General features: G+C 43.0%; 1 protein-coding gene across 50 annotated transcripts in view; it reads left to right on the top strand.

The window, feature by feature from the left end:
* SVIL (supervillin) overlaps positions 1-20,168 on the top strand; it is a 224,100-nt gene that overhangs the window by 157,233 nt on the left and 46,699 nt on the right. For 28 of the 50 annotated variants that reach the window (XM_070255497.1, XM_070255525.1, XM_070255498.1 and 25 more), the window contains 11 exons: positions 221-301; positions 2,514-3,404; positions 3,763-3,933; positions 4,614-4,648; positions 5,697-5,758; positions 6,062-6,201; positions 7,603-7,698; positions 9,305-9,548; positions 9,981-10,557; positions 11,399-11,624; positions 19,540-19,669. In XM_070255497.1, the coding sequence (XP_070111598.1) occupies positions 221-301; positions 2,514-3,404; positions 3,763-3,933; positions 4,614-4,648; positions 5,697-5,758; positions 6,062-6,201; positions 7,603-7,698; positions 9,305-9,548; positions 9,981-10,557; positions 11,399-11,624; positions 19,540-19,669 (2,653 nt within the window). The remainder of the gene's footprint in view (positions 1-220; positions 302-2,513; positions 3,405-3,762; positions 3,934-4,613; positions 4,649-5,696; positions 5,759-6,061; positions 6,202-7,602; positions 7,699-9,304; positions 9,549-9,980; positions 10,558-11,398; positions 11,625-19,539; positions 19,670-20,168) is intronic. The other 22 variants (XM_070255531.1, XM_070255529.1, XM_070255510.1 and 19 more) reach the window with 5 other exon arrangements.

The raw sequence follows: 20,168 nt of genomic DNA, 5'->3' as shown, positions 1-20,168 counted from the left end.
TATTTCTCTCTCTTGATTTTTATAGTGAGCCAAATGTCCTGGAAATTCCATGAAATGAATATAAACCCCATGGCAAAATGTGCTTATACATTTTCAAAAGCCAGGATTAATCTTTACTTAACAAAAACCAGCCTTTATATTTTAAATTACAATTACATCTGTGAATATGTTGACATTTTAACAAAAAGTATCTGAAGTTTTGTTTTTTTGTACATGATAGTACAGGGAAACCCAAACATGAGTGGTTTCTACAGAAAGACTCCGAAGGGGACACACCTTCACTTATCAACTGGCCTTCCAGGTATATCCCAAGTTGAACCCCTCGGCTTACGTTGAGTGCTCCTTTCCTGCTGGTCTGACTTGCTGTTCCACACAGTACCCAGGCTAACTCTCCTCTTTTTAATGGCCGTGCGTTTAAAAATCACGTGCTCAGAAAGGGGCTGCTCAAAGTTACTTTCTAATCATCTGCTTTCTCCTCCAATTGCCTTAATCCCTGCTAATAGTATTTCTCCTCACTCCTCTTTCTCCCACTTTTTGAAAATCTTCTGATTACACCTCGTGCCTTTCTCCTTTCTCACCAACTCACCTACTGCCAGAAGGGGGTGGAGTGAGGGCCTCACCAGCCCCTCTGGGTTGCTGTCCTCTTGTCACACTAACCAGCTGGCGTCCCATCTTGTCATCACCCCCTCCACCCAGCACTTGTAGTCTCCTCCTTTTCATGTCTCCTCGTCTCTAAACCAATAGTTAATTTGCAACATTTATATTTAGGGCATGTGGTTTTAAAAGCAGACAAAAAAACGCTATCATTTCATTTTTAAGGTTGGGGGCAGGGATAGGCGGAAGGAGTAAGAATGAATAAGTCATTGGCAGGACAAAGCACCCATATATTGAGTTTCTAACAGTCACTTTGTTCTCGGCCGAGGACAACATTCAGATTGTCTCTGATTAGAAGGACACATTCCATAGGAGAACTCGAGCCACATTTCAGTCTTCTTTTGATTAACAAAGCTTATAAATATGAAAGCCTCCAGCACTGGCTTGTCTCTGGGAAAAGTCACAACTCAGAATGCTTTTTGCCCTGAACTGTGCATGATAACTGCCTTTTATGTGTGTCTTTGATTTTTCTTTAATGAAATATGCATACATATCCTTCATTTTACTTTGAAAAACTTGCAGGAGTTTGTATCAAATTTATCAGGGTGCCTTTGACATTTAAGGAAATAGTCTCTTCCAAAAACATGTATCACAAATAATTATTTTTGCTGACTAATCTTAAGAATGAAAATTTTACATTCTCCAAGAAATCTCTTCTCCTACTCCAAAAGTATGTTTTTACTTTTTAAAAGATTATCCTCAATCAGTAATCCCATTCTTAAACAGCTCGAATGTTTTCTCCTTTCTCACAATATGGTATTTCAAAAAGTAAAAGTAAGAATGAGCTAACACTATTAAATGTTTACTCTTTGCTAAGTGGTAAGCCATGTGCTTTGCAAACATCACATTTTGTCACTATTATTTCCATTTAAAAAGTCAAGCAACTGAGGCAGGTAAGTTGCCCGAGATCACACAGCTAGTACTGGCTGAGCCGGCCTCTGGGCAGGGATCTCCTCGGACCCCAGGGCCAGAGCTCTTGGCTACTTTGCTTCTGCAGTAATAGAAAAAGGTCTGTAGCTTTTAAACTGGATTTCAGTTTTGCTGTCAGATATTTAGATAACTCTAGAAACAACCAGAACAGTCTCTTTTTAGATTAGTTTTCGACTAAGGGCCTAATAGCAATTCCAGAGGGGAGAAAATGTTTAGTTCATGAATTCAGTCAACAAACATCGTTTTTCTGACATTCTTCTTGGTGCTACAGTTGTTAGTAGTAATGATGTCCAAGCTGGTCACGTGTCTTACAAATGAATGAATGTCATCTGCCTTGCATGAAAAGCTTGTGAATGTTTACTTGAGTGCTTGAAAGGAGGCGATTGTTTGTTGGATCTTGAGCTCAGTAAAAAAAAATAATCATGAATGCTCTTAAATTTCCAGGAGACAATGAAACTCCATTTGGTCAGCAGGTGTATGTACATGAAAACTACACCCTTCCCCCCACCCCCGTCCATATACAAGGCCCGTACATGAGGCAAGCTGACCAATTCACAGCTCCAGCCTCAGGGTGCCCTTCTGTGCACTGGTGCTGTATATTAATGAATTTTCCTGTGGCTTCGGGGTGTTCACTGAATCAGAAGGCATCCATTCTTTCCCAGGATAGCATCCGACCCCTCCCGACTTGACAAAGGACAGAGTCAGTTTTGCACCATGCTGGCATACATATGCACACCCGGAAACTCAACTCAAAATCTTTCATCTGGCAAGCAGTGGGTTTCTTCCATTAACCACCAAAAATGCCTTCTCACAAGTGGTTCTCTCTTTGGGTTGATTTCCACACACGGGTGATCTGTGATCTGCGCATGCTTTTATCCTGTTGACTGGTTACTGCACTGTGCAACTTAAATCCTTTTTCTTTCTTAAAGAGTTAAAGTTAGAGAAAAATTGGTGAAAGAGGAGAGTGCTCGCAGCAGCCCTGAACTCACCTCAGAGTCCTTAACTCAGAGGAGACATCAGCCAGTGCATTACCTGTCCTTTCAGTCAGAAAACTCGGCTTTCGATAGGGTCTCCAGCAAGGTGGCCAGCTCCGCACGACAGCCCATCCGTGGCTATGTCCAGCCTGCAGACCCCGTTCACACTGGCAAGCTGGTGACGTCAGAAACCCCAGAAAATGAATCTGAGTGCAGCTGGGTGGGATCAACCACCCAGGATGTCCTAAAGCCTCCCACCTTGAAGGTTCTAGAAGGTGACAGAAGGGATACCCCAGTTCTCCATATTTGTGAATCAAAAGCAGAAGAAGATGTGCTCTTCACCGAAGCTCTCGAGAAAAGCAAGAAAACACCTTTGGCTGTGGAGGACCGTGGGCTCACAGGAAGCCATGAAGACACCTCTGGAAATGAGGACTTTGGCAAGCCGGCTGTTAGCACGATCACCTTAGAACATCAGAAGGAACCCGCAAGTCTGCCACACCCACCTCAAGCTCAGCACCAGCGCACTGAGAGAATGGGCAGGAGCGAAGTGGTTTTATATGTTCAGAGTGAGCCTGTGTCCCAAGATGCCAGGGTGACCAGTCACAAAAAAGAGGCCTCTACGAGGAAGCACAAGGTCCTCACCCGCTCCCTGTCTGACTACACGGGCCCCCCTCAGCTGCAGGCCCTGAAGAGTAAGGACGCAGCTTGGAAGCGAGAGCCGGAGCCGCAGACTCCCAGAGCTGAGGGGCCCCACGCAGAAGTTGGCGTGCTGGACACAAAGGTCTCTGTCGCCCAGCTCCGAAATGCATTTCTGGAATCTGCCCATGCCAGCAAGAAACCCGAACTGTAGGTGATGTTTCAAACGTCCTTCCGATGTGTCACTTGCACGTCCTTGGCAGAATTATTCACTCCTCAACTTGTGTTGTGTCCCGCATTGAGTCATATTAGCTTAGCTCACCAGTGTGTGCAGGGCAGACCATACAGGAAATGGCTCAAAAACTACCATTCTGCTTCAGCCTACTAATGGGGAACTGGAGTACTGGGTCGCTGGAATGTTCCACCTCCTTATGTGCATGGTAGAGGCATGCAGCGGGATTGGCGGTGTCTGTGCCTTGACTCACTGAGATGCATAAACCTTTGCTTTGTTCTCTCTCTCTGTCTCCCCATTTCCCTTCTGTATTCTCTCTCTCGATGGTTCTAAAAGCCAATCACGGGTTGAGAGGTCAGCCGAAGGAGTTGGCTTGCCTACCAGTGTGGAACGGGAGAGAGGGTCCCGGAAACCAAGACGCTATTTTTCTCCTGGTGAAAGTAGAAAAACTTCTGAGAGATTTAGAACTCAACCTATAACCTCAGCAGAACGAAAGGAATCGGATAGGTAGGCATGCGTCCGTGGAGTTCCCTAGTCTCGGAACGTAAAAGAAATGGTACGGGATTTTTCCTGCGGCGGTGGTCCTGATGCTGTCTAAACGGGATGCCGTGATTCCCTAATTCTTCCACCAAATCTATAAGGGTTATTCATTTGGCAGGTATAAATGTATTTTTAAAGAATGTTGACTATGACAACAGTATCACAATACATGGTTTTAAATGGCATTCAGATGGTAAGAAGTAAGAAACTATTTTTCTTCATTTAATGTTTTTAATTTTTTATACCCTTGTTAAATTAGAATCCAATTGAGTATTCACCAGATTTTACATATTCATTTTATAAATGTCTTCCTACTTCTTATATTTGAGTTTATATAATCATACGCTTATGCTTATGCCTAGAAATGATAAGGTTTGTCTGAAAAATGATCAGGTGTGTTTAATAAGTCATACTGAATCCTGGTTTGTCTCCACAACGTGTGCACTTGGCTGGGTTGTGTGCATACGCACTCCACAATGTCCGTTAATAAATGTACGTGTGTATTCACAACTAGAATTGCTACCAGGATGATATTCTTTAAGAGAGTTTAATTGCATTTTAATTTTACTTTTAATATTGATGCTTTCTTTGGATCTTCTACTCCCACCAGCTAATTTTTTGTTATTATTTGCTAATGTCTTTCCTAGGTCCGCGTCAACTTCAGAAATGCCAACTGCCGATGGCAAGTATCTGTTTTCCTTTTTCTTCTTCTTTATCATCTCACTCAGGTTAGATTTAAATAATAAGATTTTTGCTTTTTGAGAGAAAGAGATTATTATGCATATCAATTTCTTACTTTCCTTCAGGTTTTCCTTCTGTGAATATAATAAAACATAGTTGAGATTTTTAGATGAGCTTTCCCTTATTTTTGAGAGAGAGAATTGTAGAGTGGGCAATATTAAAACAATTGATTGGAGGGCCAGCCCCGTGGCACAGTGTTTAAGTTCACATGTTCAGCTTCAGTGACCAGTTCAGATCCCAGGTGTGGACCTATGCACCACTTGGCATGCCCTGCTGTGGCAGGCATCCCACATATAAAGTAGAGGAAGATGGGCACGGATTTTAGCTCAGGGCCAGCCTTCCTCAGCAAAAAAGAGGAGGATTGGCGGCAGGGCTAATCTTCCTCAAAAAAAACCCAACTGATTTGAACCAAAGAAGCAGATTTTTATTGTTACTGCTGCTATTTAACAATAAAGAAGAGAAATTCTCTTCATAAAATCTATTTCTTTTTTTTTTTTTAGCTGGGAACGATTTGCCCTGCCTCTTTCTTTTTTTTTCTTTTCTTCCCCAAAGCCCCACTATACAGTTGTATATTCTAGGTGTAAGTCCTTCTAGTTCTTCTGTGTGAGCCACTACCACACCATGGCTACTGAAAGAAAAGTGACATCGTTCCACGCCCAGGACCCAAACCCAAAGCAGAGCGTGCTGAATTTTAACCACTAGGCCATCAGGGCTGTCTTCATAAAATCCATTTTTAAGTCTCAATTCATTAACTATTATAGTAGAAAATTACTGTCCAGACAGAGTTTTGTTTTAATTGCAATGGAAATTAGCACCTTTTCACCGAGCAGAAGAATGGGCTCCCCACAAGGGGAAAATATTGCCATTTGTCATTTTTAGTACATCTGTTCTTCTATTCAAAGCGTTTCCATGTCAGCCTTGAGAACTTTTCAGAGACTGTACCTATATTTTCTAATGATGTTCAGTTTTTATTTTGTGGCTTTTTACAGATGAAGAAAATGTAGATGAACGAGCCAAGCTGAGTGTTGCTGCCAAAAGGCTGCTTTTCAGGGTAAGGTGTGCTGAAGTGCTTGAGGAGAAACCATCACCGTCCTGAGGGGGCTCCCACCACACCAGCCTGCTTCCAACCCCCGGGGCCCCTGCAGCCCACCTGGCTCCTGCCAGCCAGTGGCTCCCTCCGAGCCCTTGGCTGGTGTGCCCACCGCTGACACAGCAAGGGTACACCTTCTGACTCTGATGCGTGCCTCTCAGGGTACCCCCCTTTGGTGCTGTAGGGGAACAGCGTAGAGACATGCTGCTGCCCACATTTCCTTTCCTTGAATTTATAAGGATTCCACAATGTTTCTGATCTTAGGAAATGGAAAAGTCATTTGATGAGAAAAGTGTTCCGAAGCGACGCTCAAGAAACGCGGCCGTGGAGCAAAGGCTGCGGCGTCTGCAGGACAGATCCCACACCCAGCCCGTCACCACTGAGGAGGTGGTCATTGCGGCCACGTAAGTCTCCCTTGGGACCTCTTGGCCTTGGCTCTAGTGTCTCCTTTTTAAGCAAAGATTTTAAAACTTTTAAATAAAAACAAGGCCGTTGGGAGATAGTTTAGTGAGAAGCCACAGAGAAGTTGATAGTATTTAGGGATTTTCCTTAATGCGGTCTCTTTGAACTTTGTAATGGGATGTGTTGCCTATTGCATCTCCTAGAAAAACATAAAGAGGGATGTTGTTTAATTATTTTTGTCTGTGCATTTTTTTATCTCGTTTTCAGTGCAAAATTTAAAACACGAGAGTAGATGGAGTAATATAGTGAACCCTTGTGTACTCATCACCCAGTTTCAACAATTGGCCACCCTTGCTCTACCTGTAGCCCCACCCACTTCTCTCCTCCTGCATTATTTTCAAGCAAACTTCAGATATCATTTCATCCATGAATATTTCAGTATATATCTCGTAAAGATGTGTTCTTTTTATTTGTTTTTAAATAGTCACCAAATTTTTTTTTAAACTAATTGGAAGTTTGATTACTTTCCAAACTATGGGAAGTCAGTTTTAAGCAGTATGTTCCAATACGTTCAGAATGAATTTCCCAGCGTAATTCATTCAGAGATGATTACTTCGATCAAGTGAAAACTTTTATTAGTTTTTTAAAAAATTGTTTTTGTGCTGCCCCTGGACACACACACATACACACACACACCCACCCCCTTCCTGAAAAAGTGAAGTTCATCTCATTCAGGACATTGACATCGCAAGAGCGCCCTATGTCACAGCTCACACCTGCCGGTAGATCAGCTGCCTTCACTTCCTTTCCCAGTTGCTCCTCACCTTCTTGGGATATTTGTGGATAAGTACATCTTGTATTCATTAGGAACTCTTAGCATATCAGTTTTTTAAAAAAATATTTGAATGGCTGTTGTAAAATAAGAAGCAGCTGCTCCTGGGAGCAAAACAGTAAATATAAGCAAAAATTATCACCTCGTAAGGCTTGCTGAATCTACTTTGATGTGGTTATAGATTATATGAAGACACTGATTCTTTTAAAAAATAGATTAAGAATAATACTCTAAAATCTGGGCCTAATCTGCTGATTTGCTGGTGGTTGATATTAGCCTATTTTTAAATTATTTTTTTTAAACCAGGACATTTATTCTAAAGATGAGATAAATCCTTCCCAAGCTCTCAAAACCTATTCTTATTCTGTTTACTTCGGTCGCCTCTGTTGCTTATTTCCTAAGTTTGTAATTGCTTTTCAAGTTCTTTTGTGATTTTTCCCAAAGTAATTAGCAAATCGTTTTGTGAAAATATTTGATTTAACGGTTTCTGAATTGAAAACTATGCTTTCCTTAATGCCTCTTTTCTTCTCTCTCCTTGTGAATGTTCCTTCTTTGGCAATTGCTTTCAAAGGGAACCTATCCCTGCTTCGCGCTCTGTGGCCACCCACCCCATAGTGAGGAGACTTCCTAGTCCCACCGTAGCTAAGAGCACTGTGCAGCCGGCCAGGTACTGGACAGAAACAGCTGCATGCGGCACTGAGAACAAAGGTGCCAGACAGCTGACGCATCTTAAAACCGCGAATGCCTTTTGTTCGTTTGACAAACAAGTCAGTGCAATGAGTTGCTCCGGGAACGTATGGCGTCTTGGTTTGTCGTAGTGGGAGGCACTGCTAACTTCATGTAGGCCTGCGTGAGCAAACATCTCGTCTACCTGCTGACATTAAGTATTGGAGCCAGGGTCCCACTAACTCAACTTACCTGTTTGCCCTGTTTCCGTTTTTCATAATCACGGTCATCCCTAAAAAAAAGTCATTCTTCATCTAAAATGCTAGCACTTAATACAGATTAATAGAAACATGGAGAGTTAACATGAATGTTGGAATTCTGATAATACCCAGGTTTTTTAACCACTCGTAGACGCAAATACATGTTAAAAACAATCCTAGCTATTCCTCATCGGTAGAGACACTGCTGGCATGTTTGGCGATTGGCACAGGAATAGTTTAGAGCATCTGAACTTAGACATTTTACTATTGTGTTTCAAAATTGTGTTCTTAAAGCATGTAAATATTCCCTATATTTGACTATTATGGGCCAAAACACAAAAGTAAAAATAAGATTAAAAGAAGTAAAATGACAGTGCAGAAGGAAAGCTGGCACAACCAGAAGCAGAGGTCTCCTGGGGCAGTCGGTGCTGTTGTCTTCGCAGCCGACTGCTAGACCTCAGGAAACACAGCGGGACTCAGGTCACCTTCCTCACCAGCCTCGTTATACGCTGGAACACTCACCCTGCTCTTTTGTCTGGGACAACTTGGGAATTGGTGATTAATTGGAGCCAAGGCAGAATAGACTTTTTATTGGATTTGCTGGTGGCAAAAGGTACGTTGTCTTAAACCTTCCGAGGTTCCCCGTGACCAGGTAACTGGAAGCCTTCTCCTCTACCTGCAAGGTGGAAGGCTTTATCAGCACCTGACATCTTCTTCATTTATCAGGTTACTGGGAATTACAGATTTAAGTACCTTTTAGAAAACTGGTAGAAACCTATGAGAGAAAATGCTGGGCTGAGGGAGTGAAACAATCTTTCAAATTAAACCATCTGTGTTTAGCAAGTGAAAATCAAAACCCTGTGCTGTAGATAATGTTGTTGACAGAATGACTATATTATTTCCTAATTATTTAAAATGAAAAGATCACCTCTGAGCCACATATTTAGATAATGTCTAAATATGCCACAGATAATGCCGGACTCCCTTTAGCCTTATTTGTTGTTGACACTAACGATACACCTTCTCTCTCTAAGATAAGGCGTATCCAGGCCAACTCCACTTCCTTAAATAGGAAATTCAGTTTTCAGAAATAATAAACAATAAAAGATATCATTTAAGAGCTAAAAATGTGCTTTTTGTGAAATTGATACTGCTGTGTCCCCAGCCTACTGTGCCATTCACTGTCTTGCTAATAGATAACACAGCTGCCTGAACCTGTGTTAAATTTCTGTAGGGAGAAATAAGCCCTTTTCAGAATTAAGGGACACTTTGAAGAAAGTTAATATACAAAATTAGCAGTGGGCTTTTGTTTGTTTTTATCTGTTACTGACTTTCCATCCCCTTCAGATTACAGGCATCTGCTCACCAAAAGGCTTCAGCCAGAGACCAGGCAAATGAGAGCAGAGATTCTACTGAACAAGGTGAACCTGATTCCTCCACACTCAGCTTAGCAGAGAAGCTGGCCTTGTTTAACAAATTGTCCCAGCCAGTCTCAAAAGCTATTTCTACCCGAAACAGAATAGACATGAGACAGAGGAGAATGAACGCTCGCTATCAGACTCAGCCAGTCACGCTTGGAGAAGTGGAGCAGGTGGGTACGGTGTCATCTAGTTCCAGTTTGCGGGGATGTTCTTAAAACATAGGAGCACAGTGTTACTCTTAGGTTACAGGTGATCTGCCTGTGAACTGTGTTACCTGTAGGTGAGCTGGTGATAACTCCATTCCTAAGAAAGATAACCAGCCCAAGTATGTTTCTCTTTCTTTGCTTTCATAATTTGCTTACTGAAACCATCTGGCGTGAGTCCACTGTGGAGAGAAAAATAGGATGCACAATCTGATTTTCACCAGATGATTTTGATTCATGAGATGCTTTATATAACTCTGTCTGGGATTGGTTTTCCACTAAGATAAGCAGTGAAACTGCCCTCCGTGTAGAATTTCGGTCTATGTGGATCCATACGCTGGGATTTATAGAGACTGTATTTTTCAGTCAGCTTCTTACATTGTAACTGTGTCCTCCCAGGTGCAAAGTGGCAAGCTCATACCTTTCTCACCTGCTGTTAACACATCAGTGTCCACCGTGGCATCTACAGTCACTCCAATGTACGCCGGGAGTCTTCGGACAAAGCCATCTGTGGATGACAACACAAATGCCACTGACCATAGGTTTCCTTCTTCAATAGAAAATTCAGACTCTCCGGTTAGAAGCATCCTGAAATCCCAAGCCTGGCAGCCTTCGGTAGAGGGGAGTGGGAACAAAGGAATGTTGAGAGAATTTGGAGAGATGGAAAGCAAGCAAGTCTTGACAGGTGGAGATGGTGGTGTTAAAAAGTACAGCTCCTTTGAGGAAGCAGAGCCGTCCTACCCCATCCTGAACAGAGTCCGGGAAGGAGACAGCCATAGAGAACCCAAATATGCTGTTCTGAGGAAGGGAAGCCTGGAACTAGCTAGTCCTCCCACGGCTCATCTTGGTGATGAACTACAGGAATTTCCCACGGCTCAAAGCTCTGCACAAGGGAGCCCAGACTCAAAGGACAGGCAGCCCTTTGAAGAGACGTTGGCCATGGAGAATGTGTCAAAAAGGAAATTTTCCCTAAGGGGTAAGTTACTGGTGCTCCTAAAGTTTTGGAAACCAACTGGGTTTTTAGTTTCTGCTGGATTGGTTGCATGTGTTTGTGACTGCTTTTAACTAAATTATGAAGGCAGTTTATAACTAGTATTGATTAAAAGGCCAGTGGAATCCGACTATCCCCGAAACTTCTCCTCCCCTTGAATCTGACTTGTTCAGAAATCAATTTCTCAGCAATAAAAAGTACCTGACATGCTTTCACACATCTTGATAAGGGTTTTTGATGACTTTGGTCACATTAATTCACATAACAGCCTTGTGAACTGCCAGCTCTGTTGGTGCCTTTGATAAGTTGCTGACCCCAAAAGTCCAGGGCTGGGCAGAGGGCGTGAGACCTGGACCTGGTCTGTGGCTTTGCAGACAGACTCTTTCTGCGTTCCTCTTCCGCAGACCAGCCAGCCATGCAGCAGGGGACTTTAATTCTCTTTCTACATTTACATAAAATGATAGTGTGTACGTTATAATAGTGGTTTTGGTTTGTGAGTATGGCGCGTTTGAAATGTGAAAGTATTGTTTTGGAGGAGTAGAAACATCCTGTAGTGTATAGTTAAAGCTGACTTCCTGTGTCTTGCACACAGGAAAAGACCAATTGTCACAAAACGATTTGCTGTGTGGAGTAATCCACTGGGAAGTTTGGTTTTCTCACAGAATATAGCGTGCCTGAGACTGACATAAATCCAAGTGGGTTGGGTAGCCCAGCACGTGCCCCCGGATTGACCTCCGAGTGCGGACGGTTGAGGGGCAAAGAGCTGGAGGAATGTCTGCCCGGAGGAGTGAGTGCTGACTGCTGACCTTGCTCCTTTCCTTCCCAGCGGCAGAGTTCGGGGAGCCCGGCTCTGAGCAGCCAGGCGCCGCTGCCAGGAAAGCTGTGGCTCAAACTGCAACCCCGGTGTCCTGGAAACAGCAAGATCCCTCAGAACAACCACAGGAGAAACTCTATAAGAATCCATGTGCGATGTTTGCTGCTGGAGAGATCAAAGCACCCACGGTGGAGGGTGTCCTGGATTCGCCCAGCAAGACCATGTCAATTAAAGAAAGGTAATAAGATTGAATGATTGCAAAGTAATGCTGTTAGAGAGGAACTCACAACTTACTTTTAGAAAAAGATCTAGTAATGGGCAAAGAGATGAAATCATGAATCCTACTGCGTAAGGGGATGTGCTGTTACGCTCGAATTCTTTGGGAAAGTCAAGTTATTTGAGTGAAGCGCATTCACCCCAGTGCCTGGTTTGGTGTCGCCAGAAGAGCGCCGGTTCCTGACTCACAGGAGGAAACACAGAAACAGACTTGCCCTTGCTTTATTTGTTTGTGGTCCCGTTTTCTTTTTTATGTTAAATTCTTTGACTATCCAGTCATGGGAGCAGAGAACTTGGCTTTCAGTATCAGATACACATGGCTTCAAATTGAATGCACACCCCACCTGTGACTATTTGTCTAGGTAAAATATATGTGGTGCGAATGAAGATAAATTCATATTTAGGATATAAATCTTTGGGATTAGAATCTAAGTTTTGTTTATTTTACAGAAAGTAAAATGGATGACTTTTCTGAACTGTGTTTAGGAATTTTATATCAGGTAACAGCTATGAAAGATTACATTTGAGTATCAAATAACACTGTAATCTCATTTCATTCAAAAGAATGATGGAGGATTGAGAGGGTATATTTAAATGGGACAGATACAAAGAATCAGAGCTAAATATTTTGGGGTGTATTTTCCTTGGTAACCTTTAGCCACAGTGGAATTAAGCATCAAAAGATGTAAGAGTGACAGGAATACTGGGTGAAGAAAGGTCGCGTCGATTTCCCAGTTTGATTGGCAGAACTATTTCCATGTCTGTTCTTTATGGTTCTGCCAGTCTGGACCCTTCCTTAGCACCTCCCACCATTCAGAAGTTTTCTTGCTCTGTCATGCACTGGCCATTCTTGTTTTTCTAGATACATTTTAAACTACTTAGGACTACATTATCAAACCACGATGAAAATTCATTCTGTTTTCCAAGACAAGTTTTTTGAACATTATTCATAAATTATTAAACAGATGGAGCTTTTTTCAACTGACAAATTCATAAAGTTGTTATATCATATTTTCTTTTGCCTTTACTTATTTAAAATTCACAGCAAATTAGACCTACTAGACTGAGGCATAGGTCAAGGGCCAAAGGGTAAACTAAATAAAAGAGTGATGTCTTAAATCAGGGAAGCAATTTGGCCTGTGCTGGCGTGAAGTCCTTCTCCATGGAAACCTGGCTGAGCGGGAGTTTGCTCCCAGCGATCCAACTTTTGATAACTGGATAGGTGAGAAGGAAGAGATATCATTTAAGGGAATTTATCACTTATACACAAGTTCTGATCTTTTGTACATGAGAAAATATTCCCATGGTAAAATTCCAGTGGGAAATACTAATATGCCCTCTTCTTTTAGAGGCTTTTAAGGGAGATTCTCCATCTTTGAGCATATTCTGTCTGTTGTCACTTAGACCTTTTGACGAAGAAGTTTTATGTTTACCTACTGTGCAATAATTCTTGATTTACTTGCCTGTTTTTAGTGAATTTTAGTTTATTTGTATCTTTCTGGAAGCAGCTTAAATTTTATTATAAATTCTCATTTAAAAAAATGTGAGATGCCTTAAAGGCACAGCTTTATAACCCGAGCTTTGTGGATGTCTGAGGAGTTCAAGGATGGCTGTAAGGTTTCTCTGAACTGCTGGAAGCATGTTCAGAATCGACTGTGTGTGCATGCGTACCTTCTGCTGGTGGGAGACAACTTCTCACAGCCTCCAAGAAGCTTCTGAATGCAGTCTGTCAGAACCATGATTACGGAAGCCTTGATAACTATTCGGCTATTCAGTTTAATTGTTAAAATATACGCTTAAAAAAGGATGAGCACGCTTTATTTAGCACCTCTGTTTGTGATAAATTATGCTCATACAAAATATATTGCCAGTGATCTTTCCCTGTTATCCTGATAGTACTTTCATTTGTACTTGGCTGAAATAACAAAACTACGTATCTTCACAATCCATCTGTGATAGCTTTTCCCTAAGCGGGGCTCGTAATCCCTCCCTTTTATTAAGATGAGATCATGAAACTTGGCCTATTTAAAATAAGAATGCGATTCATATATTTACAGTTGTCCCTGTCCCTAAGTGTCTGAGGGGCAGTTAGGTCCAGGACCCCTCTCCTATACTTAAATCCTGCCTACATGACTTATAATGCCTAATCCAGTGTAAATTCTATGTAAATAGTTGTCATGCTGTATTTTTTAGGGAATAATGACAAGAAAAAAAAGTATGTACATGTTCAGTACAGGTGCAAGGATCCTAAGCGTTTCTACCTGCAGTTGGTTGAATCCGCAGATGTGGAACCGTGGATCCAGAGGGCCAATTATATTTGGGGTTTACATTTCCCTTTTGAGGTGACATAAAATAGAACTTTTAAACCTTATTCTAACCTCCTCTGACTGGCTCGTTTAGTTGCAGTGGTCACTAGGGCAATGTGAAGACTAGAGCAGACCCCAGGGCTGGTCTCCAGTTCCCCCTGACACATGTGGCCAGAATGCAGTGTTCACATTAGCATTTCAGCAGCTAACATTTCTTCTCATCAGGAGAAATTGATAAGAGGGCAGAAATTTTAGCTCAACAGTAATGTGAGAAGGATTTCGCCCTACTCTTGTATTAATTCGTTCAATTTACGTGTTCTTTGTGTGGCTTGTTTCACATTTCATTCACTTTCGCCTTTCAGACTAGGAAATAGAGACTGGACTTTGCAGGCTACCTTCACCATTTCTTCTAAACAGCTGCAGCCCAGAGGATGTGACTCTGCCTTGCCCAGGCTTGTGTGCCATCTCTCTCCTGCTCAAGACTTGCGCTGTTGAGTCCTCCATACTGGGGACCGGCCAGCATCCTGTCTTGCCCTCAGCATTTCTCGTGTATCGCCTTATTTAGTGCTGGAGACAGCCCTTAGGGGGAGGCAGCAGTATCCCCATTTCGTCTGGATAAACTAAGTCTTAGAAAAGTGTAGCAACGAAGAAATTACAGGAAATCCTCAATAGGTTTCTCTTTTAGAATATGTTTGCTGCTCAAGGCAACAGATCTAAAAGTTCCTTTTCTTTTTCCATCTTTTCTGACATCTAGGATGTCAAGTTTGAACCATAACTAGCATAAAACTTAGGTTGCAATCTGCCTTTTCCCCTGGATTAATGACATCACTGTTTCATAACTGCCTAAATGATTCGAGTTTAAATTATCCCTGCTTGGGTACTTTTTGAAATGAGTTCTAAATCAAATGAATTTTATGTTATTTAGGAGTAAAACTTTGGTATCTCTTTAAAAGCGTACTAGGCCTTTAGAAATGTTATTTCCACAATTGCTAAAACAACTGAATCTTGTGCTTTCATATTTGGGGGAGAAGATTACTAAAAAAGGCCAAAAAAGCCATCCTTTCACTGGGAAATTGATGGAGTGTAAGGACTTAGTTGAACTCCCTGGAAATGTCGAAGAATCTGCCCCCAGCCTCTCGGCAGCCTGCAGAATTCTGCCATTGGGGGCCAGGAGGGTCCTTCCTGGCTCCCTGCAGCCTCCCCATCCACGCTGTGCTCTCCACCCAGCCAGAGGCTATGTCCATGCTTCCCCAACAGACTTGCGGTTCCTACCTTGAAGCTGGGAGATTTCAGCCCCCGGAAGGCCCCCCGATTTATGTAAGAATTAGGGAGAGAGGTGTCATTTCCCTTTGCAGCCTCTTTTTCTGATCTTTGATTTGTCCACATTGAGAAGACATATTAGTTCACTCCCCCAGCCTGCAAACTAGCCGAGGCCAAGATCTGATATAAACACTTACATCAGTAAGTCCTCTTCAGCCCAATCTGAAGTCTGTGTGGTGCCTGGGATTCTATGAAATGAGGAAACAGAAGAAAAAAACGTGAAGAGGAGGGGTGCGTGGTTTGCCTGTCCCGTATTTGACCCGGCCCTGACTGCCAGAACTTGTTCTCATCAGGCAGGGCTCTCCCATCAGTCCACTGACCTGGCCCTCGTAGGCCGGTGTCCCTGCTGAAGAAATGTGGGCTGTGGCGGAGGGTAGCCGTTCCCCCGGGCAGCCCAGCCAGCACAGGGCCCAGAGGCCCCGAGCCAGGCCTTGGGGTTAACCAGCTACCGCCATGCCGCTCCCTGAGTTGGCAGCCTCAGACTGAGCAGACGCCTAGCTCTCAGCAGCACAGCCCTGCACGCAGCGCTCCGACTGGGCGGCTGGTCAAAGTGCCGGCAGCTGTTTGCATCGCATAGGCATGATTGATGGCATGTGTAGGACCAGCCACTGTGCTCCTGGCCCTCTCTGTGCACGGTGGTCTGCAGGGAGTCAGGAGGGTCATGGGCCGGCGGGAGGAGAGCTTGCCCTTGGAAAGGTCTGCTGCCCTCCTCAGCATGTTGAACACCAGGAAGGAAATCTAAAGGGACAGGAATAACGCGTGTAAGTTCCAGGGCGTGTTATTTTCAAGTTGTCCAGCCTTTGCACTCTGTGGGCTAGGGCTGGGTCCAAGTGCCTTGTGGCTCAATGGAAGCCGTTTCTTCCATATTATTTCACTTCCTCTGTAGTCTTTGGAAGTCCCTGGTGATGACCCTGCTGACACATCCAGAAGTAAGATTTCAGGGTTTGGGGATGGGGGTTTCTTTGAAGGCCATCCCAGGGGTGGGGCGGGGGGACCTAAGAAGCCAGAATACGGTGCAGTTCCTAAAACATTAGGGCAAAAATGTGTCTGGTCAGCTAACACACTGAGGTAGTGAGACGAGCCATGCGCTGGGAGCAGGGCAGGCCTGGGCTGGGACCCAATCTCCTGCCCTGCTGACGTGTGATGTGACCTCGGTTAATAAAATCCTGGGCCTGGGGCTGCCCCCATGCCTCGTCCGGCCCATTGGGAATAACGATATCCAGTTTCTTAGAGGTTGCTGTACAGATCCACAGGGTAGGAGGTAGGCTGTAAAGTGATTAGAGAGTCGACATTTGTTGTTTTCTAAATCAGTTTTACATTCCTCCTAGCAGCCCCCAAGGAAACCATGTGATTATTTAGATACTGTTGTCATTGCTCCAATCATTTGGGAACTTCTTTTTGAGAATGTCCTCAAAGACTGTAGCACGTTATTTTTAATAAATCCAACTCACGAGGATGAATTCGATTTCCTTTAATTTTCTCACATCATTTGGAATCCAATATGACTAAAGAGGTCGATGGCCAAAGTGCATAGCTACTGGTCTGGGTCAAAGGTGAAGCAAGAGGCAGAGCTGGTTCTGGGGCCAGTTGGCAAGGAGAATGTGGACGCCGTGCGTGTCTCGTCACCGGATGATGAACTGGAAGGACATCTTCATTTGGTGGAAAAGTACTGGTGTGCTTACGTTTTGAAAGTCACATCTACAGACATTTTGAAACCTTTGAAAGCTCTTCTGCAGCATGGAAATACTAATTATTTCTTTTCATGAGTTGATTTTATTAGATTATTTTTTCTTATTAGAATAAAACTGACTCATTCAGAATAACTAGAGAAGAGATAACTCTTAGTCATTCTCACATTCAGATGTGATACCCAGAGACAGCGTCAGATGCCACAGGTTAAAGGCTCAGTCCTACAAAACGGGCCCCTCGCTGCCCGCACTCCCTGTAGACTCCAGTCGCAAGTCCAGGTTGTCACCTGTGCTTCTGACTGACTGGCTATGGATTGGAGGCTCCAGTGACCCCTCCTTGGGTTTGATTAATTTGCTAGGGCAGCTCACAGAACTCAGAGAAACATTTCATTTACTAGATCCCCAGTTTATTATACAAGGCTGTAACTCGGGAACAGCCAGATGGAAGAGACGCACAGGGCAAGGCCTGGGGAAAGGGCGTGGAGCTTCCATGCTCTCTCTGAGCGCACCATTCTCCCCAAACCTCCACGTGTCCACCAACCTGAGAGCTCTCTCAACCTTGTCCTTTGGGGTTTTTTATGGAGGCTTCATTATATAGGCACAATTAAGTTCAGTTGCCAATGGTCGATAATTTAATCAATCTCCAGCCTCTCTCCCCCTCCAATCACATGGTTGGCTCCCCTGGCAAGCAGCCCCCATCCTTCAGTGCTTCCAAAGGTCACCTCATTAATATAATAAGACCCCTTTATCACTCTCATCACTTTGAAATTCCAAGGGTTTTAGGAGCTCTGTGCCAGGAAAGGGGGTGAAGATCAAATATATATCACTTATTAAAAATCACCATATCACAGATAGATAAGGTGGCATTATACCAGTTTTATAGGATGAGCATTAGAAGTCTTCTCTGCTGTCACACAGCAGAAAGGAAGAGAAGGAAAAGAGATGGAGGAAGGGGTTGGGTCCAGAATTGACAGCTCCTGCCCTCTTTGGGGAGTTCTTTTCCTCATGGCTTGCTTTCTATTATTTGACTGAATGAACAGACTAGTATAAGGTATGATTATGTATAAATTTGTCGGTGTACGTGGATTCTAATTGAAGTACAGCAAAATTTTTCTTATTTCCTTAACAAGTCTTTTATCATGTAGTATGCTGTATTTTACCCCATCTCTAAGTCAGATATTTGATGGAGTCAGGAAACTTATTAGAAGGCCCACAGTTCAGTTCCCAATATGACCAGCGAGGAGAGGAGACCAGGCTGACAGGAGTTGACAGCCAAACTAGAGCTGATGTGCTGCTTAAAAATACACTGTTTCTGGACCTGCATTAATGATGTTGAAAAGACCTGGCCTGGCAGGCTACCAGAGACGGAAAGGGCACAGTCATTTTTTTCCTAATCTTGAAATTGTTTGAGCATCGAGTCAAATGAGTTTAATGATCACCCTTTTTTGCTTTTTATCTTTTGTCTGTTTGTCCAACTTACATGCCTAATACTTCTGCGCTCATTATTGTGAGACAGCCTCATGTTCACGAAAATCACCTTTCACAGACAATAATATCCAAACGACTTTATATCAAGTCACACCACAGTTGAACTAAAGTAGGTTAGGCAAAAGTCCCCATTAATTAGATTCTTTTTTTGTAGATCGCTTTCCCCTGAGGGAAGCTGAAGTAATAATTTTTAAAAATGGGTTTGTAGAGAATAGTTTCTGTATTAAGAAGATAGATTGGAAGGACCAAGTTCACCTGGAATAAAAGAACAGGGCTTAGGATATAGGAAGAGAAACAATATTAAACATCATCTCTTGCCTTTGATTGAAAGGTATGATATTAAGAGATGGTCAGTGGTTTTTTTGCTGAGGAAGATTTGCCTTGAACTAACATCCGTTGCCAATCTTCCTTTTTTTTTTTTTTTTTTGCTTGAGGAAGATTTGCCCTAAGCTAACATCTGTGCCAATCTTCCTCTATTTTTTGTACGTGGGATGCCTCCATAGCATGGCTGATGAGCAGAGTAAGTCCGCACTCGGGATCCAAACCCGCGAACCCAAGCCACCGAAGCGGAGCACATGGACTTTAACTGCTCAGCCACGGGGCCGGCCCCTGATGGTCAGATTTTTATAGCGTTATGTTTTTAAACCCATTTCTGTTATATTTTCTGCAAATAAGTACTATCCAGCTTTAGTCATTAAGTGTTATTTCATCAAATGACCAGAAGGCGTCACTAGAAGACATTGCCCTCTGGGCATGGTTCCTCTCCTGCTCTCAGCCCAGGGGCCAGGAATAAATAGATTTCTTTGGTGGAATTATGATGCGTCTTTTATTTGGCAAAACAGATTTCAGCTTTGCTTTTCAATAAACTTAAGATTTTTGGGACCATCTTGGTAAAGGACTCCTATATTATTTTTCCAGACATACTTTTTTCAGAATAAACAAAACTCAAAAAGATTCAAATTAGGTAGCTGTGGTCATTTATTGGCCAAAGACTTCTAACTTACCTGAATTATGGTTCTGTTACAAGTAAGAGTTTGGCGCTGAGCTCATTTTGGTTGGCCTGTTTTCCCCTTAGATTAGCACTGTTGAAGAAAAGTGGTGAGGAAGACTGGAAAAACAGACTTTCCAGAAAGCAGGAGTACGGCAAAGCATCTGTCAGCAGCAGCCTGCACATCCAAGAAGTGGAACAGTCACTCAAGAAGAAGGTAACGCTTTCCATGGGAGGAAAAAGCATTCTGACTAACACCGCGCGTGGAAGCGTCAGATGGCAGCGTGCATGACCTAACTATTCCAGCTCTGAGCGTTAGCACCTCCCTGCTGCTAGGGTACACACTTCAGGCCTGTCACAGCTCCTGAGCTGATCAAAGGTGAAGTCTCGAAATGTTATGGAACTGGCAACAGTGCCACATACATAATGCATCAGCAAGCAAGCTGCTCAGGTTTGAAGTGTGTACTTTACTTCAGTTTAAAACCTTCTTAAATGAAGTTCCACTTTACAATGTTATTAAAGCCTTTATAATGAAAAACTTTAATTGACCACTCACAGTTCATAAGTTGCATATAAAATACAGACTTAAATCTGATGCTGAGATTTAAAACCCAAGTATACAAAGTAAGGACATAATTGTGGTCAGTGATCATCATTGTCAGCATGTTTCACAATGAGCAAGTATGCTTTTATTGAGAATGTACAGCAAAATATGT

Source organism: Equus caballus, chromosome 29 (genome assembly GCF_041296265.1).
Source record: "Equus caballus isolate H_3958 breed thoroughbred chromosome 29, TB-T2T, whole genome shotgun sequence".
NCBI classification, from domain to species: Eukaryota; Metazoa; Chordata; class Mammalia; order Perissodactyla; family Equidae; genus Equus; species Equus caballus.
This window is presented reverse-complemented; position numbering and strand designations above follow the sequence as displayed.